Raw genomic sequence first — 27732 nt, 5'->3', positions numbered from 1 at the left:
CTTCGACATGTTGAGGTTGACTAGTTTATTTAAAGCCAGTGGGCATTCAAGTGTGAATAATATGATTGTACAAAATGACCTGCATCAACAGATGGCATTTGAGGATATTGCTTAAAAGTAATACTTCTAATAGTACAAAAGACTCAGTAAGTGGTAAGGCAATTGTCAAATCTGCAAAAGGCACTATACACTATTGACTAATTAGAAAAATATAAAACTGGGAGAAAGACACAAAACACTTTCAAATAGCAACAACTTTCATCTTGTAAAAATAAATTATATAAAAACATACATATGTTTTATACATATAAACATGCATGTTTCAACCATCAGGTACAAGGATTATATCCTTATGATTCAGGCACAAAGGGATGGACCAAGCAAGGATCAAACGATTCTTCCCTTCCATGCATTTCTTGATTAATAAGAAATACCTCTTAAATTGCACCTTTCAGTCAAATATATGATCAAACATATTTATTAGTTATTGAGACAATAAAAAAACACTAAATTACCAAAGGCATTTTTCAAAGACCTTTATTCTAGTGTCCTATTTCCGTGCTGTCCTCTGATCACGACATGAACACCATTTTCTTTAGAATTTACCTTCCTTTATGTTCCATCATTTCAATAGCCAATGGAAATATAGTTGTCAAAAGGCTGTATCAATTTGACTTTCATTAGAGTTCAAAGGAACCACAATTCATTATTGATTGAAACACTTTGAAACCCCTAAATGAATTATGTGTTGAAAAGCTACATTACGGATAAACCAACACATGGGCTTAATTCAACTAAAAAAGCATGGATCATGTGATATCACATCATATACAAAGTATAGAGGCAATAAAACAAGGTGCAACTTACTAACTCATGACAACCGGAGTAATTCTTGATCATGTGGCTTCCTAAACTGTATGTTACTGTATGAAAGCAATGGTGACATCTTTCAGAAAAATACATACAATTTTTGCTTTCAGAGAAAACGCTGTCTGTTGACAGCAAACTTAAAGTCCCTTTCCTCAAATAGACATAAGAGTTATGCGTCCAGCACCAAGGTTTGAATTTAGAAAAAGAGTGCAATACAACATTTTGTAAAACCCAGGTCATTAAGTCAGTCATCATCAGAAATACATTCACATGTCTTTTCAACACAGTTGCTGGTTTAGCAGATTAGCAATGCTCTTTGAAAATTGTCAAGGACATTTCTTTCAAAAATCATACTAAACTATTGTTTCACACTCTAGCAGTGCGGTACTTGCTTGCCATCCAAATATACTCAGCATCAATAGGTAAAATAATAAATATTTAATCTGAACAAATATTTCATGACTAGTGCACCTGTGTGCTTTAACTGATTATAGTAGACTAGCACAAAAACATTCATTCATAATACAAAACACATCCAAACACTATCCCCATCCCTGAGGTTGCCATGGTTTCCACTTTCTCAAAACTCCCAAATCAACTCAAGAGTGTCAAAGTCACACCGTGGAACCTGTTTCTTCTGAATTCGGTGCGTTAAGACAGAGTCCAATAGTTATGAACACTTCATTCAAGTGATCTGGGGACAGATCCAATGAACCTGAACCCCACTCACACAGTAGGCTCGTACTCTGCACCAACAACACTTGGTTCTGCAGAATCAATCGATTTCAGCTTAGCTGTCCCCTGATTGTTCCTTTCTGCACCGTGGTCAGTTTCCTTTTGCAGAGCTACCATGCTCTGCTCCGAGCTGCTAGCCACCGCCTCAGGGTATATGACCAGGAAACAGGCAGCGAGGAACCCTAGAAATGCGCCCCCGGAGGCCACCATGGGAATGACACGAACACTGCCCACCGCCTCCACCACTGCTCCAAGAGCCGAGGCGGCCAAGATCTGACTGACGTACACCTGGGAATAAAACACAGAAGACAACCTACCATTTACACAGAACAGCGGAATATAATAGCAGCCAAGCTTCCACAACATTCTACCACTCAACCTTAAAGGCTCTTCAATACAGACCTGAAGTACATACTAATAAATTATGGAACAATGCAACAAAAATAATAACATATCTATGCATTGAATTGTGTGCATCCAGCTGGATTACTTCAATATTAACTGATATGGTAATTTATATGATTACATCATAATAAATACATGTACAATTAAAATAAACACTCACCTGGCAGGATAAGATTGCACAATCAATACCAAAACCTCGTCGAGATTTTTCAGGGCTGTGATTAATATACTGTTTAACAGCAAACAAGAGCAAACAAATGCAATCAGTAAATGAGTAAAACAAAGGTCTTTAAAATAACAAATCATTGCTTCATCGAGTGTGCGTGCGTGTTACCTCTTTGATTTCATGATACTGTCCTAGTAAGGCATATGGACAGTACGAGATACTCATGGAGATGACACCCATGGTACTGATCATCACCATGGAAACATACACATTAGGGAAGATTGCCATGACAGCAGTTCCTAAATTGAGGGGGGGAAAGCGTTTTATAACATATCTTAATGAAAAGAAATGAATACACAAAAACTTAAATCCTGTATATTCTACGCTGGTAAGAGACTCACCAACTGAAAATGCAAAAGTTCCAACCACGTAGATGATCTTGATGCTGAGATCAAAACGATCAAGATACTTCTGAAGGATGGCTGGAGAGAGGAGAGTGAGAAAGAGAGATTCAATGAGGGCTCTCTATAATGTGTTGATTTTGTGAGGAGATCAGAACAGACCTAGAGTGTGTTTGTACATAAAGTGAAGCTCACCAGAGCAGAGCGCAGCTGTAGCAGCGTAAACCACCAGTCCCCAGCAGCCCATCTGCACTCCTCTGTTATAGTTCTGCAGCTCTGTAGAATTAGATGGAGCCTGCACACAAACAAACACAATATCTTTTACCCCAGAGAGGCCGCCTACTCCACTGATTATCATTCATGTGTCCGTTTGTCACACATGTCTTACCGTGGGGTCACCCTGGAAGATGACTTGTCCCATGAAGTCTGTGTAAAACACAACCATGGCCAAATAGGAGAACCACGCGAGGAGGTGGCAGACACACAACCGCCACAGCTCCCTCGGCATCTGTCCAGGACACACAGACACATGCCGTCATACTCATGTTCGTTGCCAACACTTCGGGTCAATGCTAATAGTAGATCATGAGGAATGGAGGAAATGGGTTGGATTTTAGGGCACTTGTGTTTTACTGGAGTACAAAAAAAGATGTGTTTGTACTCCAAGGCCAAAAAGACGCCACAATAAATGGAGGCCATTTCACCACTAGATAGAAGAATGATTTTACAGACAAACCCTGGAGCAGAGCAGCCTCCTGACCCCTCCTGCTTCCCCTGGAGCAGAGCAGCCTCCTGACCCCTCCTGCTTCCCCTAGAGCAGAGCAGCCTCCTGACCCCTGCTGCTTCCCCTAGAGCAGAGCAGCCTCCTGACCCCTCCTGCTTCCCCTAGAGCAGCCTCCTGACCCCTCCTGCTTCCCCTGGAGCAGAGCAGCCTCCTGACCCCTCCTGCTTCACCTTGAGCATGGACAGCCACAGGAGTCGGACGGTGGTGCCGCCCTCGCCCTCCCCCTCGCTGGCCAGAGTTTCGGAGGAGAGGCTGCTGGCCGAGCGCTGCAGCTCGCGCCTCTGGGCATGCGGGCGGAGCGTGGAGAGGTCGTTCAGACTGCGGGACAGCGTGACGGGCCGGTGGAGCCCCGGGTTGAGCCGGCGGTTGCGGAGGGGCTGCGTCCCCACCCGTCCGTAATACGAGAAGGTGAAGGAGGGCTGCAGGGGGGGAGGGCAATAACAAGGACTTCTCATTCATACGGAACTAAAAGCTAAAGAGGAATATAAAAATGCATTCATTTATCTTCGAATTCAAACTTCAAATGATGAAACCATACTTGTCTGTAGAAGGTGGGAGGGTGGGGTCGAGGTGGGTTTGACGTATTTAAAAGTCGAGTCCCCAACTTGGTAGGGGCCGAGCGATTGGCTAGGGGAGAGTAAGCAGTAGGAGACGCACCCTGTTTGACTCCATTTACCGTCTTGGGCTGGCACTGAAATAAACGAGAGAAGAAATGATTGGCTGAGAAGAGTGAGATAACCATTTCTGTAAAAGGAGGATCAGAGAACAAAGGTTTTATGGATGTATTGAGTACTGAGTTGTTATTTATGGTATTATAAGTATAGAATATACTGTAATCCTATCTACGAGACCACTCTAAAGACAGGATTCAGGATCATAGTTGTGAAATAATGCCCGACCAAAATTGGGAAATGCCTCAATGGTAATAATAAAAGCGTATGGCACCTTTTTGTTCAGGCTGTCCGGATGATTATCCGATGGTCGGGCCAGAGAATGGATTACGGGCTGTAATTCCACTATCACGCCAGTAGGGGGCACAGTACTACAAGGCAGAAGAGGTGAACAGACAGAACGACAACCATCATCAGATGGTGCGAAGGCTCCATCCAACTCTCCCAGTGTCTCTGACAGGAAGGGATTCGCCTCAGGCAGGAAATGATGTGAGTCCGGGTGAAGGTCAGGATCCAATTTGATGGTGGCCTCCGGCATTGCCAGGACCGAATCACTTTTACTCCGCTCGCGCTCCACACTGAAGAAGTCCATGTCATTGTCCTGCTCGGCACCAGCTCTGTCATGGTCATGCGGGGAGTCCTCCTCCTCCTCAACGATTCTGTCGATGTAAGGAAGAGCGTAGCCATTGGGCCTGAGAGACAGCTGGCTGGCCGAGTCCTCGTCCCCCCCCCCCGCGGTGGTGGCCTGCGTGGGGTCCTGCGGCTGCTCAGGGATGCTGAACAGGTGAAGCACCACCGAGACGCTGAATATCAACGCTGCGAAGATGAAGAGGACCTGTTCCTGGGACTTAAACACGCTCCCCAAGAACGTTCCGGTCCAATCGAGACCACCCAGCATGTAGCCCAACGCTCCCCCGAGGCCTGAGCGGAAGAAATAAGAAGATATACACATCATGCAGCAGAACTCGTAAAGTTGCCAAGTGTGCAAAATATGCAAAAGTATTCAAGTTTGTTCCATGAGCAACAAAAAAGGTGGAGGTAGCGTGCTGTACCACTGCGGCATATTTTTTAATGAGATGTTAGTGTTTTATGCAAGTCTGATGGGACACGTCGTGATCGTTACCAGCAGAGAATGCGTGGATGGTCAGGGCCAAGTCCTGCTCCTCTGTGTCAGCAACATCTAAAAGATACGCTCTGATTGGTCCCTCGGATGCGTCAGCACAAAAGTCCAGCACCACGACACCCACCACTGTAAACACGATGCCTATTGGCTGGCTACCTGGAGTGTCGCCTATGGCGAGGCCTGGAAAAGCAATGAAACAGTTAGACACACACACACACAGTCATGTACACAGAGAACATGTCCACGTGCCAGGGGTGAACAATGTCATCAGACCACAAGGTCCTCACTAGTGTTGGCTCGTTCGTTCGCGAACCTGTTCGAATGAACGAGTCTTTAGGACGAACGGACCGAACCGGTTCGTTTCTCTCGTTCGTCTCGTTCACCATTCGAGTCACCGGAAACTCGACTGAACGAACTAACGAGTTTCCGGTAGCACTAACTCCACTGAGTCTGACTGACTCAGCTGAGAAGCGTGCAATGGCGTGCATTCCATGATGCGATTCACCACTACCGGAAACTAGGCTGATTCTCCGCTGAGTCAGTCAGACTCAGTGGAGTTAGTGCTACCGGAAACTCGACTGAACGAACGAACGATTCGCGAACTGAATCACGCGAACTGGGTCACGTTAACAAATCATTAAATCCACCACTAGTCCTCACCTATTAAAGAGCCATTTAAAAACATGGCCACGCCCAGCAGAGTGCCCACACAGAGGGCCAGGACGAAGGGTCTTCTCCGGCCCCAACGGAGGGTGCAGCGGTCGCTGGCCGAGCCAATCACAGGAGTGAAGATCAGACCAAGGACGGGACTGAGGAACCAGGTTAGACTGTAGTACTGCTCTGGAAGGCCTGGAAACGCAGAGAAAACATGAAAGGAATCAGAGAAACCTTGGGTATTCAGATTCTTGGGCAATATCCAGATGTTTTTTTTTTTTCTTGCCGTTGTTGCACAAAGAGGAATGAAGAATATTGAGGAAACTAGACATGTTGCCGCATGTGCATTTTCTGAAGGAATGCATGCGGTTGTGCCAACCTGTCGTGTGCGCAATATTCCATGAGCATGCTGTCATGCTAATGCTATGGAGTCTAACGTGCGAACATGGCAAGTTTCAAGTCCCTGGGCCACTTTGAAGTGGACTTGTTATTGATTTAATAATAGGGCTGATAGTTTTAGTTTGATTACGAGTTATGCCATCCCTCGTCACTGAATAGGTACTTTACTTTTTGGAGGCCTGAATACATGCAGTTTCTATACATGTACCAACTTTGACCACCCTGAGTTGTTAGCCTTTGGAATGGTTGAAGTCAGCGTTTTTTTCAACATTGACTTCCTTTATAAAAAAATAGCTTGGAGCACCTGCGACATCAAAATGACCTTGTGACATCATTTTGTTAGCTATCAAAACAAAACTGTCCACATTACTTGGGCCTCTAAAAAATATGGTCGGGTAGAATTGAGAAGTATTTGGTCATTTGGGCTTACGTAGTTTTCCAAAACTTTCAAGGTATATAAAAATCGACCCCGATGGACCTTATTGTTCCTTGAGGCAAAAAGATTCATCATGTCAGATAAGGCCCAGATTCCAAGGAATGGGAAATATAGTCTTATTTTTTTGATTTAGTCAAATGTTGCTTGCCGGGTCAGGATTGTGAGGTTTTAAATTATTCTAGGACAGAAGACTTTTTTGATTGAACTGTTTGCGTTTCAACCACAGTTATGGATGAGCTTTCTAGCAGACAAGCATGTTCTTAACTACACCTCAAAATAAACTCAATACTAAGTATTGAATAAAAAACATCTTGGACAGCACTATGCTGGCACACAGTGACACATAACTCAATAATATTATTTGCCATGAAAGGCACAGTACTGAAAAATTGCGGCAGTTCATTGTAAAGTCAAGACGACTTTTAAAGATAAGACACTTCTGTGGGGAACTGGTTAGTGTTACATTTTACATGGCATGAATCTCAGGGCCTGTTCAAATCTGACATAGAGCATTTGTACTCTTTGTTCAATAATTTGTGCAATGATTAACAAACAATGTTACACTATCAGCATGTCAAGATGATATTGTAAACAAGATAATAAAAATGTAAAAATACTGAACAGCTTGATGGCACTATATTTCTCCAGAGATTTTCCATATAAATCCAGAAGTAGTAACGTGAAGCAGTAACTTGGAGACCCCAAGATAACACACTGCTATCATTGTCATGTGGGAACTAAGTTTGAATCAACTGGGCGAACGTTCTTGTCCTCTTTACCCACATAATGGATGGGAGGGTAGCTAAGTTGAGCATACCACCCCCCCCCCCCCCCTGCATAGTGCATACCAGCTCTTGACTGTTTGTATAACAGATAACATACAGTACAAGGCTCAGTCCCATAGGAGTACTTTCTTTGTTGACTGGAGTTAAGGCACCCGGCAATATTAATACAGGATATGATAATGAAATGGAACAAATTAAATCGGCAGCATAGAAGGCCCATTCGATCCTCTAAAATGTGGTTGGACGAAGTGGCCTGCAGGTTCCCATGGGAATTTGTACCCGTTTGGGCTTGTTCTGCTCCAGTATTTCCCCACACATAAATAATAAAAGACACACAGAGAAGTCTGTGGCATAAATATCAATGTCAGACTCCCTGTCTCTATCCACTATACTCAACATTTCTCTCGTCATTAGGCATTCTAGGATGTGACGTGTTAACTGTCATAAGAAGACACTTTGATGCAATTTATGTTGAATTTGTTCACACTATAATAGGAATTTGATGAAAAACCCTTTGTTTATAGATAGATAAATCTATAAGGTCGAACAGACCTCTAATTTATAAGCACGCGGGAGATGCTTGACTAAAGAAAACTGTAAACTAGAAAGAGGTGCAATTAAAACCTAGCAATAAAGTCTTCACTGTTATAGTGTCCACCCACTGTAATCTGGTCAGAACTCCAGAGACTCCTAAGTCAAACAGGGGTAATCAAAAAAGAGATCTACTCAGCAATTATGGTTGAAAGGCATGGTATTGATTTACCTTGAATGTATTACAATCTGAAGGAACGATTCATTTTTTGGTGGTAATTATCATCATCATCATCATGCTATGCCACAGTCTATGTTATTCAGATTTTAGGAGAAGGTTCACAGACATCAACAAACTTCCTCTGGAAGAATGATCCATTATTAGAACAATTGTTAATGATCAATGATCAACACAGGTAGTATTCCAGTTTTAGGAGATTGAACCCAGCAGTGTAAGAAACAAATAAAATTCAGAGTATAGGAATTGGGTTTCTAAAGCGCTTTTGTTAAGGGCAAGCTAACATTTCTATGAAATTCTGAGCACTGTAAAAATATGCTTTGATGGACATTCCTGTCATACCATTACCTATCCAGGGGTAGAGGCCTTTGTCCTGTTATGCTATTGTGGCAAACCAGGCAACAAGCAACATAGCCACTGGCTGGCTACTGTTGGGAAACCTGGTTAGGCCATCTCAGGATGGAAGAAGATTTGAAAGCTATATCGTTTATCCTGACAGCATTATTAGCCTCACTGTGCTTTTTGTTGCGCAAGGTCAGAGAATATATTATTTCTATTTATTTTTTATTCGGAATCATTGTGATAAAAGCTTTGGGTAGCACTTGTTAAATCATTGAGACTTTGTTCACGGTCCCGTCATCGAATGTCAATGTCACCTTCAACTATAAGAATTTTTAGTTTCCATTAGAACAGGAGTGCCATAGCGTCAATGTTTATTCATGCTAATATTTCAGTAGCATCACTTGTTCTGTGATTCATTTTAACGTATCGATACAGTCACCTCCATTCTTATCAGCACACGAGTGTCAGGGGGGTCCTACCTATTTGCAGCAGCACAGGCGTCACCAGGGCGGTCTCCATGGCATAGCAGAACTCCCGTCCGAACATCACCGCTCCATGCATCAGCCAGCGTCGCACGGAGATCCTCCCTGGTCGGGCTTCACCCTCGTCTTCGTCCCGTCTCTCCTGAACAACCATCAGCTTGTCTGTCTCAGGTAACCCCCTGATCTCGTGGTCCCCAGTCACCTCCTCTTCTTCCTCTTCTATCAGAGGAGGTATACTCCTCTGAGGAACCATTTTAGCTAAAGGGCTATTTATCTTTTATATGTTACTCACTATGTGAACATGTGACTTAAATTAATATAATAACTTATATTATTACTTGTATTATATATTCAATTTTCTTAATCTTGAATCTTTATTGTTGCACTGCACAAAGGGGCTGGATTCAGTTTAACTTGTGCCCATTATGTAGCATCCATGTTCATCCTTAAATTACAACTCCATATAAATAAATACAATTATGTCTTACTGCTTATTCATGAATGCCAGTACGGTTCCTCCTTCTCCAATTATGGGGATTTACATGTAAAGCAAACTGTCTGATACTCCCATGACGACCATGAGACCCTCACTTGAGCTGCAGTATAATCTGCTGTTGAAGCCTTTACCACATATGAGGTTCAAAATAAATCAAACAAATAGCTCAGTTGATTTCACAGTTACGTAGTCTAATCCTACAATATTATTGTGTACACTTTGTACCGATACCAAGATCAAGATCCATAGTAGTTCAGTGGAAGTCAGTGCAGTTTCTGTTAGAATTTGGAGAAACCAAAGACGCTGTGCAGACTCTGGTGTGTTGGCTGTGTTTTGGGGGAATGCTGTCCTTTGTGGTATATTGGGTGAAGGACTATCAGCGGAACAGGTGAATTGGTGGTCAGCTTCTTAGCATAGCCCTAAATCCCTCAGTAATCTAAAGAAAAAGAAAAAGTGCCAGTTAAAAAAATTTAGCAGACAGAAAATAAGTGTTTTAGTAATCAAGCAATGATTGATTCTGTCCTGAGGAATGCTTGTCGCTACAGTTATTGTGAAAGAAAAAAAAAGGATAAAACAGGGAAGTCAAACTGTTTTAGTCAGGCGGTTTACAACATATTCTGAGGTTAAACATACATTCAATGTTAATTAACTTTTTCTTGTAGTTCCATCATTAAACAGGTAACAATCTGACAATCTGCAGAAAAACAATACAAAGGAATATCTTTATACATTTCTCTAACTTTAGAGTCACAACTTTAGAGTCCAAACACTGCGTCTGGAGGACCCGTGAGTGTACAGCGGTACCTCTGGTGGGACGGGACACCGTTACTGATACTATCCAGTAAACACCAGTATCTTACTGGTCTGTATACAACTATGAGAATAACGTTCTCCATCTAAATGTTGGAACTTACTCTCAAAGGGAAAGTATGCAAACATGAGGAAAGGTGCTAACGCCATGACAGCATTATTTGGCTCTTCTTCATTTATGCCAGTCAACCTTTTCCCTCATGAAGATTATTAAGTGCAAATACTATTCCACCATGACTGATGGTCATTTGGAAGCCTGCTTGAGACCAGCTACCAGCAGCCTCCGTCCGGACTATGGAACGCTGGCTTACTCCATTCAGTGCAAGTCATCCGAGTATGTACTCGGTATATATGAATAAATGTATGTTTAGCATATTTTAATGTAGGAAGATCATGACCTGCTCATTTTGAAAGTAGCTCGCACGCCGAAAAGGTCTCGGCACCCCTGCGTTATATGTTCCATCCACAGGTCAGCGAGCCGAGGCTAGCTACCAGCTGTAGCGCTGCTCCGTCACCACGTGAACCAACCACCTGTAAATAAAGTGACTCGTGCCACGTACCTGTAGCGTGGCTCGCGTGCGGAAGGTACTTCGTGAACGAAGGTGTTATAAGACTCGCGTTACTCCTCTGGAGGCACTAAGAGCAGCAGCGGGCGACCTCCTGGTCACTTTGCCCATCAGTCTCACTGGTATCTACTACGTAAGTGTAAACTGGGAGAGCGGAGCGGGGGACTGACGTCACCGGACCCGACCCACTACGCACCTCTTGGGGGAGGAGTCACGGCCCTCTGGTGGTTCAAAGTTCGCAATGGTTTACGACGTGATGGATTCTTTTCCTTGATTCAGTTCGCCAAGAAGAGTCGTTCGTTCGTTCGTCTAGTCGAGTTTCCGGTAGCGGTGAATCGAATCATGGAATGCACGGTTCTCAGCTGAGTCAGACTCAGCTCCTCCATCGTTCTCATTCTCAAACGATCGTGGAAGTCGGTCATCACTCAATGTTACAACTGTAACTAAACGCAACGGGATGGGGGGTAGTTGATTAATGGATGTTTAACATATCAGCAATATAATATATTTGATTTAGCAATGATGGCGGGGGTCCCGGGTGGAGATCGAACCATGAAAGAATGAGACAGATTGACGAGATATTCAAATATTTGATTAATCTGGCATGACACAGAAAGTACAAAGACAGCATGCATTTATAATTTCACTGATATTGAATCGTATTATAGCGACACTGGGACAGTTAAATCGTTTGTTTGTTATGTGTTGCATTGTATTTCGTTGTCCGTTGGTGTCAGAAGTGAAAGTATTTTTACTTTATTTTTATCGGTCCTGCTGTGCTCGGCGAGTCGGCTGAAGTTGCCATCGCCGTTAGCTCTGTTTTTGTTGTTGCTTGTTCTCTACAACAATAATGCTCCCTGCGGACTGTCGGGTGAAGATAGAGAGCCTGTCTCGGCGAGCATACGCCCACATCCCGCCAGCCGTGCAGAGCGAACTGGCTCGGGATCAGTTTCTCCAGGCCCTTTCCCCTACAGAACTACGCATGCAGACCCAGCTAGCCCACCCGCAGACTTTGCAAGAGACCTTGGAGATGGCCATAGAGAGGGAGCTGGTGTGGGCTGGAGCAATCGACGGTCATCCTGCTCCTCAGCCGATGGTGAGATCGGCAAGGGAGAGGAGTGAGGACTCACAGAAGCCAGCCTGGGTGGACGAGCTCACTGAACTCGTCCGCGCTGTCTCTATGCAGGCGGACCGCCGCCCCCCGTCTCGTCGAGAGCATAGGGTCTGCTGGGGCTGCGGGCAGCCTGGCCACCTTGTCAGAGAGTGCCCTACAACTGTGAGAGCCCAGGGAAACGGGTCAGGGTCCGCGTAATTGGGGAGACGCGAGGCCCTGCCCCCTTACCCCCGCCGTCGTCGTCTGGAGGAGCCCATCATCGCAGCCGGGGGGGGCGGGGCTCCACCCCCCCCAGAAGCAGACGACAACATCCTGGAGCCTGTTGTCGTGGTGGGGCGGACCTGGGCGGGGGACTTTTGTCATGTTCCTGTCACTGTTGAGGGGGTGGCCTGTTTGGCTTTAGTCGATAGGGGGTCTACTGTGACCCTGGTGCGGCCAGACATTTTGCCGACCTGGACGGTCCAACCTACAACTGTGCAGCGCCGCACAGTCACGGGGGAGAGGGCTCCCATGAAAGGGAAGGGGTTGTTGTCCATCTGCGTAGGGGGAAAGACTGTCCTCCACCCAGTGTGGGTAGCAGCTGTGCAGGACCCCTGTATCCTAGGGTTGGACTTCCTGCGGTGCACTGGCTGCCAGCTGGACCTTGAGAGGGGGGCGATTGGCTTCCAAGGAGGGCCCACAGTCTATATGGCCCCGCCAAACACCTCCTACATCCGGCCCCCACCGACAACAGCTCAGATGGACCAGTCACACGTCAACGGCCCCCTTCACCCCCTTGCAAAGACCTTCCAACCACCCTGTCTTCCCGATCCCTGTCCATTGTCTCAGTCCTCCTCCAGCAACCCTTCCCCCTCCCTCCCACCCCCTTGTGTCAATGTTTCGGCCCCCTACAGACTACTCCCTTGCCACCCCAGCACCCCACCCCATGAGCCTGGGCCCCTTCCCCTGCCCTGCCCAGCTTCCTCAGACAGGTGAGGAGACTGTGCTGTCGACTGTGCGGGCAATTTGGCAGGGCCACTGTGATGGACTAGACCCTCAACAGCAGGAGCAGCTGTGGCTACTACTGGCAGAGTTTAAGGACAGCTTTACCTTGAATGAGAGCGATGTGGGTCAGACGCACCTGGTACAGCATGAGATCGACACTGGGGATGCCAGGCCCATCAGAATGCGCCCGCGTCGCCTGCCCTTGGCCCGCCAGGAGGCTGCGGACCAGGCGCTGTGGGAGATGCAGCAGGCAGACCTTAAAGAGCCCTCAGATAGTCCCTGGGCAGCAGCCGTGGTGATGGTGCCTAAGAAGGGGGGTAAGTGGAGATTCTGTGTCGACTACAGGCCACGTAACGCAGTGACGAGGAAGGACTCCTACCCCATCCCGCGCATTGATGAGGCCTTAGATGTCGTAGCTGGGTCGTCCTGGTTCTCCTCACTCGATCTCCGCTCTGGCTACTTCCAGTGCCCTCTCGCTCCTGACGCCAGACCCAAGACTGCATTCTGCACTAGCAGAGGATTGTGGCAGTTTCGGGTCCTCCCTTTCGGCCTCTGCAATGCACCTGCGACCTTCGAGAGGCTGATGGACAGCCTCTCGAGTGCTCGCCGGCATCCCCCGGCAGCAGTGTATCGTCTACCTGGATGATACACTGGCACACGGGGGCTCCTTCGAGACGGCACTTGCCTCGCTGCGTCAGGTTCTGGAGAGAGTAGCTGCGGCGGGCTTGAAGCTCAATCCTGATAAGTGCCATTTCCTGAGGAGAGAGGTAACTTTCCTTGGGCACAGGGTGGGGGTAGAAGGCATTAGCACCATGGAGGACAAAGTGCAAGCTGTCCAGGACTGGCCCACCCCCACTGACACCAGACAGCTGAAAAGCTTCCTCGGACTGGCGTCTTACTACAGACGCTTTGTGAGGGGCTTCTCCTGTGTGGCCGCTCCCCTGTTCCGCCTGCTACAGAAGGACAGGGAGTTTGTGTGGGCAGAGGACTGCCAGTCTGCTTTCGAGACACTCAAGGGAGCTCTCACCAAAGCCCCGGTGCTCTCCCCTCCTGACCCTGCCCTGCCCTTCATCCTGGACACGGACGCTAGTAACGTTGGCAATGGCGCCGTGCTGACACAGGAGGGGCCGAAAGGGGAGCGGGTGGTGGCGTATTACAGGGGGCAGCACAAGAGGGACCTCGAGGACTTCTGTCGCCGCTGTGATGGCTGCACAGCCCGCAAAGGCCCCACTGAAAGGTCCCATGCCCAGTTACAGCAGTTCCCTGTGGGGTTCCCTATGGAGAGGGTTGGGGTGGATGTGGTGGGCCCGCTACCCTGCACAGAGAGGGGGAACAAGTATGTCCTCACGGCCATGGACTATCTTACCAAGTGTCCGGAGGCGTACGCTCTGCCTGACCAGGGGGCGGAGACCATAGCGGACGCTTTGGTCGGGGGGATGATTAGCTGTTTTGGGGCAGCGGAGTCCATCCACAGTGACCAGGGGAGAAATTTTGAATCCCGTGTCTTTGCGGCTTTATGTAGCAGGCTGGACATGCAGAAGACCCGTACTACCCCCCTGCACCCACAGAGTGACGGCTTGGTGGAGCGATTTCATCGCTGTATGGAGCAGCAGCTGGCCATTGTCTCGGCTGAGCATCAGTGGGAATGGGACAATCATCTGCCTCTGGTGCTCATGGCATACAGGTCAGCTGTCCAGGAGTCGACGTCCTGCATGCCTGCTCTGCTGATGTTGGGCAGGGAGCTTTGCACCCCAGCTGACCTGGCGTTTGGCCGGCCGCCCGATTCTCCCCCTGTTCCTCCCGGCCCAGAGTATGCCAGGAGACTCCAGGACCGCCTGGAGACGGCTCACTCCTTCGCCAGGGGACAGCTGCTGAGCGCAGGGGTGAGGCAGAAAAGGAACTATGATGTGCGTTCTCGTGGCAGGCACTTTGAGGCTGGGGAGCTGGTCTGGACCTACAGCCTGCATAGAAAGAAGGGTCGATGCCCAAAGCTCGATAGCGAGTGGATCGGGCCATGCAGGGTCCTTGAGAGGATGGGGGAGGTGGTGTACAGGGTCCAGCTACCACCTCGGGGAAGGAGGGTGGCTCTCCACAGAGACCGGTTGGCCCCTTATCGAGGCACCGCCACCCCTCAACCTGCGCCAGCGAGCCCTGCAGCTCCCCGCACCGGTGCGAATGGGCCCCGGACACGCACACCTCAGTGTTCTGGCCCTGGGTCCCCACCTAACCCTATCCTTGTCTCCCCTCCCTGTCGATCACCACAGTCAGCCCCCAGCTCCGCCCCTCCCTTTCCCCCTGCCCGCCCCCGGGCCTGACACTCGTGGGCCCCTCTCACCCCCAGGCGCTTCTCCCCAGCCCCCCGTGGCCCCAACGCGGCCTCGTAGGGAGAGGAGAGCGCCGGGTCGCTTCCGGGACTTTGTTTGTTCCCTCGAGGACAAGGAACTTTGAAGGGGGGAGGCAATGTAGCGACCCTGGGACAGTTAAATATGTTGTTTGTTATGTGTTGCATTGTATTTCGTTGTCCGTTATGCCAGTTGTTCTATGTGCATGTATTGTAATGTTCTTCTTGTCAATCAGTGTGGGGGCGAATCATTAGGTCAGCTGGGGGAGGGCCTTGGAAGAACAGGAGGGTGGGGGCCTGAACGTGAGTGAGACCGTGTTGGGGGTTGCCGGGGTAACCGGGGTTTGTTTTGGTGTGGGATTTCTGCCGTTGGTTACGGGTTTCAGTGACCTGGTTTTGGTTCTTTAAAAGTTCCTTCAATTACTAATGACTCGACATCGTTATGTCACCGGCGAGGTCATTACATTATTATCGTACGCTCGCTCACTAAGCCTCTTCCCTCTTCAACACTCACAGTCAGTGAACGAACAGCGAGTCAGCGACTAATGGGTCTGGGAGGAGTCGAGTCTGAGAACGAACGAGACGAACGAGAGAGAAGAATCTGTTCGGTTCGTTCGTGTTAAAAGATTCGTTCATTCGAACTGATTCGGGCGCGAACGAGTCGACCCATCACTATACGGGATGGGTAGTTCCTTCAGTCGTTCAAAAAAAGATGTACACAGTCATTTTTATTTTGCTCCGAAACAAACTTTTCATGGATACGATTACATTGACGAATGAATGGCTAGTTTCCAGGCTTAAAACTCTTAATATAACGATTTTATGAAAAGCCAATGGAGAAAATGAATGGGAAATTTACTTGGCACAAAAAGTTCTTGATGGTCAACATTTAATTTTCAATGTTTTTAGCTAGGCCAATAGATGGTTAGTCATCCGTCACTACATTAGGCCTACACTTCAGTAAAAAGTAGCAAGATGGGCTAGGTAACTTTATTAATCAAGGTTTACGTAACAGTTTAAATGTGAAGCGGAGGTAGCCTACATTGTTGGATGGCCAACTACATTTCCCCTAATACTTCTAAAATTAGGGGGCCAGGCTCGCCATGGGGCTGAGTGAATTTGAAATGTGAGGGTTAAATAATGTCTCATCAAAAAAAAAAATGTTTTTGACAAACACTGAAGTCAATGTTTATTTTACAAATGTGCACATGAATTGATTTCTTTGCCTTGACAATCATTAAAGTGATTTTAATTCACAATGCGATTTTTTTTTATACAGATTACATATTGACAAGCAGGATTTATATTTTGGTTCATAACTACAGTTATGAACATTTGCATGATAAGTATCTCCGGATGAAAACAAATTCTCCATAGATGGTTTGGGGAGACGGCCTAAATTCATATCGATGACACAATCGGACACAGTGCTTGTATTAAAAAAAATAAGTATCTTCTAGTACATGTTTTGCCGTACGAAGATCCACATGGACATAGCTTTTCCTCTGCCTTCAAGGGCAGTCGCTGAAGTGAGCGAACATCTCATTATCAAAGGTCAAACCGAAAAGTCACACGTTCAAGGACAGAAAATCAGTCGTCTATTGACAATATTTTCTCCTCTTACATTGTCCGTGAGGAGGATGGTGTCTTTGCACTGGAACTTGCCAGATCATTGATCCTGATAAAAACATCCCCTCATTGGATCACTTACAGTTCTACACAGTGCCGTTTTAAAGCTTCTTTGTGTAAATGTGTGCTGTTCTAGATGTGCTAGTCGTTGTAATATTATCAACTGTTTCTCATGATCCTGTGTTGAAGATGCAAGCCTGGCGTCACCCCGGTCACACTTGTCTCTACATTTCATTTTTGAAGAGAAACAAAACCTAGTGATGCAATAAGTCCCACTTCTCCTCTCTCGGAGTCACATGACAGGGCTATCACACTGTGCTATGGTTGATCCTCACATTATAGATTCTCTGAGAGGAATGGGGGGTGGTGGCAATGATGGAGGTCATCACGATGGTGTTGTTAGTGGCGGCGTTGACCATAACACCCGAGACCTTGGAGCTGTGGTGCATGCTGATGATGTCATTGCTGCTCGGCTCCGCCTCCGCGCGGCGACACAGACTCCTCATGGTGGACTGGGGAAACAATGAGGAAGAACATAAATAAATAAATGAGTCAGGATTATTCATCTTAAACTCATTGCTAGGCAGATATTTTGTAAAAATACTCTCTGTATCCGCCTTGCACCCATTGCACTCCTAACTCCCTGCATTAGCTGGGTCCCTTCTCTGTGTTCCTTATCAAGGTTTTCCCTCTTGGATTTGGGTATTCCCTTGCCCTTTAGAGGGCTGAGTGTGAAGGGGGGTGTTGTATGTTGGCCCTGTTAAGACCGTAAATGTGAATTAAGGGCCAATTCAAATTGACGCACCTTGATCAGTTAGGTGACTAAAGAATTTATGAATGAATGAATTGATGAATAGGCTTTAAATTGCTTAGTTATACACTGTTTAGTGTATAACTAAACAGATAACAGCTATTATGACAAATGAGATGATGAAATAAAGGAAGAAAGGTGGATGAATGCGATAAAGTAAATGACTACTGCAATGGTCTTCTCTACGGCACCACCAACAAAGTCCTCAAAAAACTTCAATATGTCCAGAACTCAGCTGCACGCCTCCTCACTGGTACCCGCTCCAGAGAACACATCACACCTGTCCTCCGTGAACTCCATTGGCTTCCAATTAAACACAGAATCATCAAATCGTACTCATCACCTACAAGGCCCTCAACAGCCTAGCCCCCCCCTACCTTGCCGACCTCCTCCATCACCACGCCCCCTCCCGATTCCTCAGGTCCAATTCTGCCAACCTGCTACAAGTTCCACGGACTGAGCGATGGACTTGGGGTGATCGGGCCTTCTTAGTTGCTGCCCCCACCCTTTGGAATTCACTCCCCTCCCACATCAAAGTCTCTCCAACCCTCTCTTCTTTCAAATCTGCCCTCAAAACATACCTTTTCACACTAGCCTTCCCCACCCGAGGTGGTAGCTTCCCCAACTCCCACCTTATTCTTCATGTTTAACCTCTGTTTTTCTTTTATTCCTAGTCTGTTTTACATAGTTTTGATAGGGCAATATGTAAAGCGTTTTAGAGTACCATATTAAGCGCTATATAAATTTCATTTATTATTATTATTATTATTAAAGATCACTTGTGTTGTGTTACCTGGAAATTGTTAGTGACAAAGCAGTAGACCACAGGATCCATACAGCTATTCAGACTGCTCAGAGTCACAGTCAGATGGTACACGATCACATGGTGGGGCATCTCTGGATAGAAGTACAGCAGCACCTGCAGCACAGAACCAAACGCGGATTGTAAATATGATTCCTGATGATCTGATCAACACCATTCTGTATAGAGGGCATCTACAGTACAAATGCTACAAAACTGGCTAGCACCTATAGTTATAAGTAATGTATCTCCTTGCACCCATCGGACTTACTACTGTCGGTATTTCAGTTTTAGATTAACCATTCCTACTTCTACTCACAGTGTAGGGGGAAGCTTTTAATCCAAGGCATCTTAAAATTCTGTTAGTGCATACATTTCTCAGCATGACGGTTATCACGCCATGCACCACAGATTGATCTACACCAGGGGTTCTCAAAGTTTTGACAACTGAGGGCCAATTTAGGAACCCAAAATTTGACTGAGGGCCGCCAAAGGAAAAAATATTTTGGCGGGAAACGCCGTCAGCATCCCAGTGGTGAAAAATAACATTGCACCCGCACCGTGGACCTCTGGGAGTGAGGTCAAGTGAGGTCTAAATCATGAAACCGAGGTTCACCCTTTCAAAGTAATGTACAGCCGGATTAAAACTAAAAAATTTAAAAGGATTTAATTGAAAGCTAGAGAGAGTCGAATTTTCTCTTTATATTTATTTATATTTGTTTAAATTAATATTGATAAAAAAAAAAAAAAATTATTGTGTATGTCATTGCGGGCCGCCAGGAATGATTCCGCGGGCCGCCATTGGCCCGCGGGCCGCACTTTGAGAACCAATGATCTACACAGTACCAAGGTGAGAACACCTGGGACGCTGTGACAGATATTCTTAACCACTATGTTTAGCACCTATTACTCTCTCACCTGCCGGATGTGGAAGGGCGTGAAACACACAGTGAAGATGATGAGCACTGTCGTCAGCAGCTGGACAGCTCGCCTTCTCCTCTCCCTGGGAAAAACAAGTTCAACGTTAGATTTGAAAGGTCAACAAACACTGTGTATTTCTGCTAACCATATGATAGTTAACCATTTTGCACTGCTTACGTAAAAACTGTTAAAGGAAATACATCCTTAAAGGGACACTGTGTAAAAATTACTCCCATCTAGTGGTACAATTGTATATTGCATTCAAACTAATAGTGCTCGCTTGTTCAAAAACTACGGTGGGCAGTATGAGCCAAGAAGCTGTGTCATGACATCCAATACTACCTCTTCGAGTCATTCGAGTAATGATGAGGTTCGTTTTTCAAAAAAAATTCAAACAGCATTGAATCATTAGTGTAAGCTAATGATGCATGAGTAATTACTCCTCGAGCAAGATAGTGAATTATTCACGCTGGCTCAGAGTGAAAACGCGCTTGCATTTCCCGTACCACGTAGTGCTTTTTGTTCCTCTCGGCAGTTCATAGACCGGAAAAACATGGATGTCATGGTCTGTGTCGTGTTTTGGTGTGTTTCCCTGTGTTTTCCTCATGTGTTGATTACTGCTCCCTCCCCTAATGTGTCTCAGCTGTTCCTCGTTGCGTGCCTTGTGTTTGTTATTTAAGCCCTTGTCTTTCCTTTGTTCCTGGTGCTGTCATTGTGGTTTGTTGGTCCTGCGTGTTCTCTGTGGTTACCTGTGTTCCCTTGCTCCTTGCCTTAGCCTTAGCCTTTTGGCGGAAATAAAGTGCAGTTTTCTCTACCCGTCTGCATCTGGGTCCTACCTGCCTGCCTGCCTGCACCCAACACCCTAACAGAATAACAGCACCTAGATTGGACCCAGCGGACGCTCTATTTTTCTGTGAGTTGGAGGATTTGTTAGTGTCGATAATCATAGCTATGGATGGCTGGGAGAACATTCCCAGCAGGAAGGAGCAGAATGCTGTGTTGGGGCGTACGTGCAGGGCTGTTGCGTCAAGGCCCGAGTTGGAGGACGCCTTACCCAGTGGGCAGTCGAGCTGCTCAACCCCACAACCTTTTGGCCGGAGAGCTACATGCCACTGCCACCGGACATTGGTGACCGGCCTAAGCCTCCACGCTCCTACTCTCAGCCTCTGCCCCCGGTCCCCAGCTACCAGCCTCTGCCCCCGGTCCCCAGCTACCAGCCTCTGCCCCCGGTCCCCAGCTACCAGCCTCCTCCCTTACGGACAATCAGAGTGGGGGTGGTGAGTTTGGGGTACCACCCGGTTCCTCCTGGCACTCCAGCTCCCGCACTGACTCCGGTCCCCGAGCCCTGTCCGGTTCCTGAGCCCACTCCTCGCCTTCCAGAGGGGGACCGGCCTCTTCGCCTGTCTGAGGAGGTCCGCCCTGCGCTCCTGCCTGAGGAGGTCCGCCCTCTGCTCCTGCCGGAGGGGGCCCGCCCTCCAGACCGTCCAGGGGAGGCACGCCCCCTGCTCCTTCCAGAGGGGGTCCGCCCTCTGCTCCTTCCAGAGGGGGCCCGCCCCCTCCTCCTTCCAGAGAAGGACCGGCCTCTGCTCCTGCCGGAGGGGGCCCGCCCTCCAGACCGTCCAGGGGAGGCACGCCCTCCACTCCTGCCTGTGGGGGTCCTCCCTCCACTCCTTCCCGAGGGGGGTCCCTCTTCAAGGCCTTCCAGAGGGGTCCCGCCATCCAAACCTTTTGGAAGGGGCACGCCCTCTTCTCCAGAGGGGACACACCCTCCACCTTGCCTTCCTGAGGGGTCCCGCCCTCCAGAGGTGGTCCGCCCTCTACCTCGCCTTCCTCCAGAGGGGACCAGCCCTCTACCTTGCCTTCCTGAGGGGTCCCGCCTTCCAGAGGGGGTCCGCCCTCTACCTGGCCTTCCTCCAGAGGGGACCCGCCCTCTAACTGGCCTTCCTCCAGAGGGGACCCGCCCTCTACCTGGCCTTCCTCCAGAGGGGACCCGCCCTCTACCTCGCCTTCCTCCTCTGGGGACCCGCCCTCTACCTCGCCTTCGCGGGCCTCCTGAAGGGTTCCGCCTTCGCCGCTGGCGGCCTTCAGAGGGGTTTCTTTGCCGCTGCAGGCCTCCTGAGGGACTGAGCCCTCATCGTCCTTGCCGCCGGCCTCCTGAAGGGTTGCGCCTTCACTCTGCCTCTGCTTGCCCCCCAGGCCGTCCGCCTGAGGCTCCCTGCCATGCCCGGGGGCAATTTTCTGGCCGCCCGCCTGACACCCCTCCGCTCTGCCCCAGTCCATTTATTTTTATTTTTTTTGATTGTCGTGGGTCCCCTGGGAGTCGACCCTTAAGGGGGGGGTACTGTCATGGTCTTTGTCGTGTTTTGGTGTGTTTCCCTGTGTTTCCCTCCTGTGTTGATTACTGCTCCCTCCCCTAATGTGTCTCAGCTGTTCCTTGTTGCGTGTCTTGTGTTTGTTACTTAAACCCTTGTCTTTCCTTTGTTCCTGGTGCTGTCATTGTGGTTTGTTGGTCCTGCGTGTTCTCTGTGGTTACCTGTGTTCCCTTGCTCCTTGCACCTTGCCTTTAGCCTTTTGGCGGAAATAAAGTGCCGTTTTCCCTACCCATCTTCATCTGGGTCCTACCTGCCTGCCTGCACCCAACACCCTAACAATGGAAGCCTCCATGTTAGGGACACTTACCCGTCCTATGTAACTACATATTAATTATTCTTCGCTCAGGAGGATAAATTTGATTTTTGGCAGAGATAATTTTACACCAATGAGGACTTATTTATGAATGAATACGTTGATTTGAGGTAATAAATGACTTAAAATATTAGTGTCCCTTTAAAGAAATTGAAATTATGCAAACATGAGTAATAAATGCTAACCACATTCAGAGTTTTCACCCCATGTTGGTTCTATCACAAATAGAACTGTTATGAGCCTGAAGATGAGCAAAGAGTCCTCTGAATCTCACCTGCTCTGCTGCATGAGTCGATGGTCCACCAAGGCCCACATGATGCGTAAGGTGAAGACCACAATGATGACGAGGGGCAGAAAGAACTCTGTGATGGTGAGGAAGAGAAGCTTGGAGACGCAGCAGCCCGGGTGCTGGAAGGCGGTGGAGAGGAAGGAGTAGGTGACCACGATGGCAAACAGCCACACGGAAACACACACACACTTGGCCACGTTAGCGTTACGCCACCGGCGGGACGCCTCGACCTACAGGATCAACCAAAAACAACCATCTTTTTTGTGTGTTTCACAGAATGGACTGCTTTCAGAATCCTCAACCAGTAGGTCACTTTTATACGTGTCAGAAGACAGCTGCATATTGCCTCCTGGATTCATAAGATCTTGGGATAATTGACCAACTGTAACGAAGAAGAAGAAGTAGAACCCAGTAGTAGTCCAAATAACTGACCTGCACAATGGAGATATACCGGTCGACACATATGCAGGTCAAGAACAGGATGCTGCAGTACATGTTGACAAAGTAGGAGAAGATGTGCAGGTAGGAGCAGAGGAGGCAGGTCCCCCCGCTGTAGTACAGCAGGATGCGGGTGGGCAGGGAGAGGTTCACCAGCAGGTCCGTGACTGCCAGGTTGATGGTGTAGATCACAGAGGTGGTCTTGGGCTTTGTGCGCAAACAAAAGACGTAGAGCGCCATTGTGTTTAGCACCATGCCTACCTGCACACGGAAGTGACCAGGGAAAAACATTAGAAAGAATAAGGATAGGAATGACTTTAAAGCGCTGTAGGTATTTGAGTGTACATTTTCAGAATAGGCCATAGCCATCCATGAATCAGTGAATTGCTATATATTTTGTGTTGACGTGCCACAATATATATTTTGTGTTGACCTGCCACAAATTTAGATTACAGACTGTTCCCGACTCTGCCCAATCATGGCATCTCTTCGCTGGTCGGTTCAGGAAACAAATATTTTCTGTCAATCTCAGGTGCGTGAATGAAACACTTGTCAATGACAGAGAAACATAGGGAAGGAGCAGGGCGGGAGGGGAGGTTTTCTGTGTTGGTAAATTTCTAAATCCTTTCCATTTTCTCTCCTTACAACACTTACATCTTACCTACAAAAAAGAAGAATGGATCTTAGAGGGGAAGAAAAACTCATAATCTAAATAAATACATTTAGATGAATGGAGGATATTCTGCAAAGTAATAAAAAAACATTTGACAGTCGGGATAGTTTAAACAAGATGCCAAGATGGCAGTTGTTAAATTGTGTTATCACTCGGGGGCTATAGATGGAGAATATCTGCTTTTTACGACTCCAGGCACACCACAACACGTGTATGTGAGGGTAATGTTGGCTGTTCAATAGAAATACAGAAAGAAAAAGGATGTACCTACAAGGAATATGAGGGAGTTGATGACCATGAGAGTGATCCAGAGGCTGTAGAAGTCGTGGTAGAGTCCCTCGTCCAGGTGGGCCAGTCTCTGAAGATAGGGCTCCACCACGCTCCCATTGCCTGAACCATTGATCACAGCTAATGTATCATTGTTGAAAGCCCATCCATCGGAGGAGTTGGACTTCATGATGATGATTGATATTAAATGTGTATGTTTCTGCAAAACAAAAATCAAACATTAGTAACTTTAGAAAGGCCTCTTGAAAACCACAATGAGCTTCTTTGTTTGAACGGAAGTAATATGTAATTATAATTAACATGATGTCATCATAGTATTTTTTTTAACTTTGTCAAAGCATATCTGGCAGTTTAAAATGTGAGGTGTTCATTATGTAGGCGTCGGTTAATCCAGTAAGCCCACTTAAGTCCAAGCATTGACAGCAAATGCTAAAAATAATTTGAGGCACTTATCTATGGGCTTACAAACTTTGTAATGCACTCACTTGGCATATGAAGACAATTCTGCATCTTCTTCTTAATTTATGTGTAATGATTCCTAAATAAACTTAGAACTGCATTCTAAATATAAGCCACAGAATGACAGCAAAGTCTAAACTAAATAATGACTTCCAACATTTAGAAGTAATATTAAGGCATGGTTTTGGTTCATGAGAAAGGGCATACTCTCTGCCTAATACTAATGTCTATTTCTCTTTCACGCACGCACGCACGCACGCACGCACGCACGCACGCACGCACGCACGCACGCGCACACACACACACACACACACACACACACACACACACACACACACACACACACACACACACACACACACACACACACACACACACACAGCCATCTGCACTTCCTGAGAGCCGGTCCTCAGATTGTTTGTTGATCTTGGCAGGCTTCAGGTTGACAAAGCCAAGTGGTCAATCTTTTCTCTTTATATATTTATCTACTCATTGACAAAACAAATATGTTCACTTTTACAGTTGTATTTAGACAACAATGTATGTTTTGGTTTAAAAGTGTAACTCAAATTGGATTCTTCCTTAACTATTTCAGCATGGAAAGTAATCCAGGAATGTTCATGACTACAAAGCAAGTGCTTTGTATTTGTGAATATAGCTCTGTCTACATTGTGGCGCTTTGCTGGCTGGCATGCCCTTGCTTTTGTTCTTCAAACGTCATGTGGTTGTGATTATCCCGGGGAACATGTAAACTAGAACCATCAATGCTCAACTTTGAGCCGACTGTATGAATGTTAGACAGCAGAGGGCATCAGTGACTGTAAATATATCAGTGGCGTGAATTAAGATGGACATAGAAGAAGATGGAGATAGATTTAAGGGGGAGAGAGCAGTGGGAGAGAAGAGAGAGATAGAGAAGGGGAAGATAGTGAGAGGGAAGGGGGAGGGAAAAGGGGGATACAAAAATAGAGACTTAGATTTCCAATGTTCCTTGCTATGTTTTTGGACCCTAGTGTGCTGAAAACAGTGAAACAGATAAATTGATCCAACATGTACTCTATGATTACCCATAGCAATCTGTGTATAGCATGATTTAAAAATCAAGCTGAACTGCTGTTGAGATGAACACTGACTGGAGTTCATTATCTATTGAACTCCTAATTGATGAATTTACCACCCTGTTATTCAGAATAAAGACAATCATCTGCACTAGGATTCCCTCATCTGGGTCCCAGCCTTAACGAAAAAAACATCCTGCATGGTTCTATGTGTAGGAAATAATCTCTCAGAGCAAAATAGCATCCCAGCTGTTAGTACATAGTCTATTAAGACTAATGCGAATAACATGCTCAGCGGAGGGTGGGACATAGCTAATGTGATTCATCTACATTTAGTATTCTAGCCTCTGTCCACGCAGCTGGAAGGGCTGCAAACACACCCATTCAAAAAAATGAAAGTATGGGTTTTGTCTGCCCTTGTATAGGTCAGGGGGGTGAGGGGCATATTTCAGGGCTTTTCTTAGAAACGGTTGACTGCAAGTCTCAGTGAGTTACGGACACTTTAGTGCCTTTCAATTAAAAGGGTTGACACACTGATGTTGAGAGACACCACATATTAGTGTTATTCTGATACCAAGAAGTGACAACAGACATCCACACAATTGCTATACCGTAAACAATCTGAATCAAAGCAAAAGTTTAGATCACTTAACCATGGTGATTTTAGCTAACAGCAACCTTAATATGCAACATGAATGCTTAACACAAAACAAACCTATAGATGTAAATGATTGTAGGAAATGTATTAAACAACTGTGGGGAGAAGGGTTCCTTAAGCTCACACTACACATGATCAAGCCTGTCATGTCCTTGGGCATGGTGTGGAGAAGATCAAAGAAGTGACTCACTGTTTGTATTAAGTCTACATGGCTCAGAAACACAGGCTGAGATAGGAAGTACATTCTAGCTTTGGCTATAGAAACATTATATTTAACAAAAATAACACAAACCACTTCACATTGCCATTACCCCCCACTAGACTGTATCTCTGATCTTTTTCCTTAACCATCAGACAGCAAAGACATACAGTTGCTGTGAAGCGATTCTGAAATTAGGGTTTGAGGAAGAGCACAAATAACACTGTCCAAATAAACTGCTGCTGCGCCGTGCTACTCCCAGGGGCTCGGAGTCTGGGTAGGAACAGCAGAGAGGGGAGAAAATACCGCCCTTTGAAAGCAAGTATTTTAAAACCCTTTCCCTTCTCTCGGGTAATATTATGTATATAATTGGGAATATATATATATATATATATATATATATATATATATATATATATATATATATATATATATATATATATATATATTTATATATATATATAACAACTATATATATAGATATTATAACTTTATAGCAGAATATATATACACATGTTCTATACATATATTACATTTGTCATACTTTCTACTAGTTTAGGCAGTGAGAATGAGTAAGTTAATGTCCTACTTACTCAGAGAAAAGTAGGCCAATTAAACCAAAAGAATGGTGTCCACCGGGACGTTATCATGAACCGCTATCTGACGGACTCAGCCGCAGCCATACTTCCTCCCGATGGCTCGGACGGCCAATCCTATGTAGGCACGATCTATTGTTCTTCAACCATTGCCATAACATTTAGGTTTAACTTTTGGAAGTCCAAACGGTCTCATTCCATTGAGGTTCTTCACAAAACTCTGGCTGGCTCTAAAAAAAACTTTCTCCAGAATAAATTAGTTATGATGTTTTCCTGTTGTCCCATCCATCTCCGTCAGCCATATTGATGTCCAGGCTACAGACTTGGTCAGACTTCTCTTAGTGACTTATTGCGTTAAATCAGATTTTCCTCTGTGTAAACTTCTGTTAGCAGTCGTCTTTTTGTCTTCTCCTCTTCTCTTTCTATTTCTATCTCTCTCTCTCAAATCTCCCCTCATCCCCCTCGGTCTCCTCTTCTGACAGGAAGTCTTACTGTCTGTTTATATTCTACTGCCATACACATATTCATGTACACGCACATGCATGTATTCTCTCTCTCACACACACACACACACACACACACACACACACACACACACACACACACACACACACACACACACACACACACACACACACTTGTTTGTTTAAGTTCGTTTTTACACAAACTAAATATTAACATTCTTAGAACAGATATATAGGAACACATAAAATTATTAATGTGATAAAACAATGGCTGTCTTTTTGTACGTCCATTTGGGGATCAGCCGGAGCCACTGCTGCCAAACTCAATTCATAAAGAGTTCATCAAATTACATTTATATTAATGATTGATTAGATTCATTTCTGGAAATCCAAAAGATAAAATTGATTGGGATAAGCAATGAGCCAAAA

At 46.3% G+C, this 27732-nt stretch overlaps 2 protein-coding genes across 3 annotated transcripts; both read right to left on the bottom strand.

Annotated features, from left to right (window-relative positions):
* Window positions 1-10: 10 nt before the first annotated feature.
* slc45a4b (solute carrier family 45 member 4b) lies at window positions 11-11046 on the bottom strand. 2 transcript variants are annotated; one of them, XM_060066121.1, is made up of 13 exons: window positions 10889-11046; window positions 9020-9954; window positions 5816-6004; window positions 5156-5335; window positions 4307-4953; window positions 3900-4052; window positions 3532-3780; window positions 2966-3085; window positions 2773-2872; window positions 2578-2658; window positions 2345-2475; window positions 2171-2239; window positions 11-1893 (listed from the first exon to the last, which is right to left on the bottom strand). In XM_060066121.1, exons 2-13 carry the CDS (start codon window positions 9273-9275, stop codon window positions 1597-1599), a joined length of 2472 nt encoding a protein of 823 aa, XP_059922104.1. In that variant the 5' UTR covers window positions 9276-9954; window positions 10889-11046; the 3' UTR covers window positions 11-1596. The 2 variants fall into 2 exon arrangements, with proteins under 2 accessions (XP_059922104.1, XP_059922105.1); XM_060066122.1 differs by having other exon boundaries at window positions 9020-10057; window positions 10889-11029.
* Window positions 11047-16509: 5463 nt separating this feature from the next.
* LOC132468387 (G-protein coupled receptor 20-like) lies at window positions 16510-27471 on the bottom strand. Its single transcript, XM_060066127.1, has 7 exons — window positions 26837-27471; window positions 23853-24068; window positions 22903-23169; window positions 22456-22700; window positions 19494-19578; window positions 18567-18692; window positions 16510-17474 (listed from the first exon to the last, which is right to left on the bottom strand). Exons 2-7 carry the CDS (start codon window positions 24036-24038, stop codon window positions 17271-17273), a joined length of 1113 nt encoding a protein of 370 aa, XP_059922110.1. The 5' UTR covers window positions 24039-24068; window positions 26837-27471; the 3' UTR covers window positions 16510-17270.
* Between the last annotated feature and the right edge of the window lie 261 nt (window positions 27472-27732).

The sequence above is a fragment of the Gadus macrocephalus genome, chromosome 11 (genome assembly GCF_031168955.1).
Source record: "Gadus macrocephalus chromosome 11, ASM3116895v1".
Lineage (NCBI taxonomy): Eukaryota > Metazoa > Chordata > Actinopteri > Gadiformes > Gadidae > Gadus > Gadus macrocephalus.
This window is presented reverse-complemented; position numbering and strand designations above follow the sequence as displayed.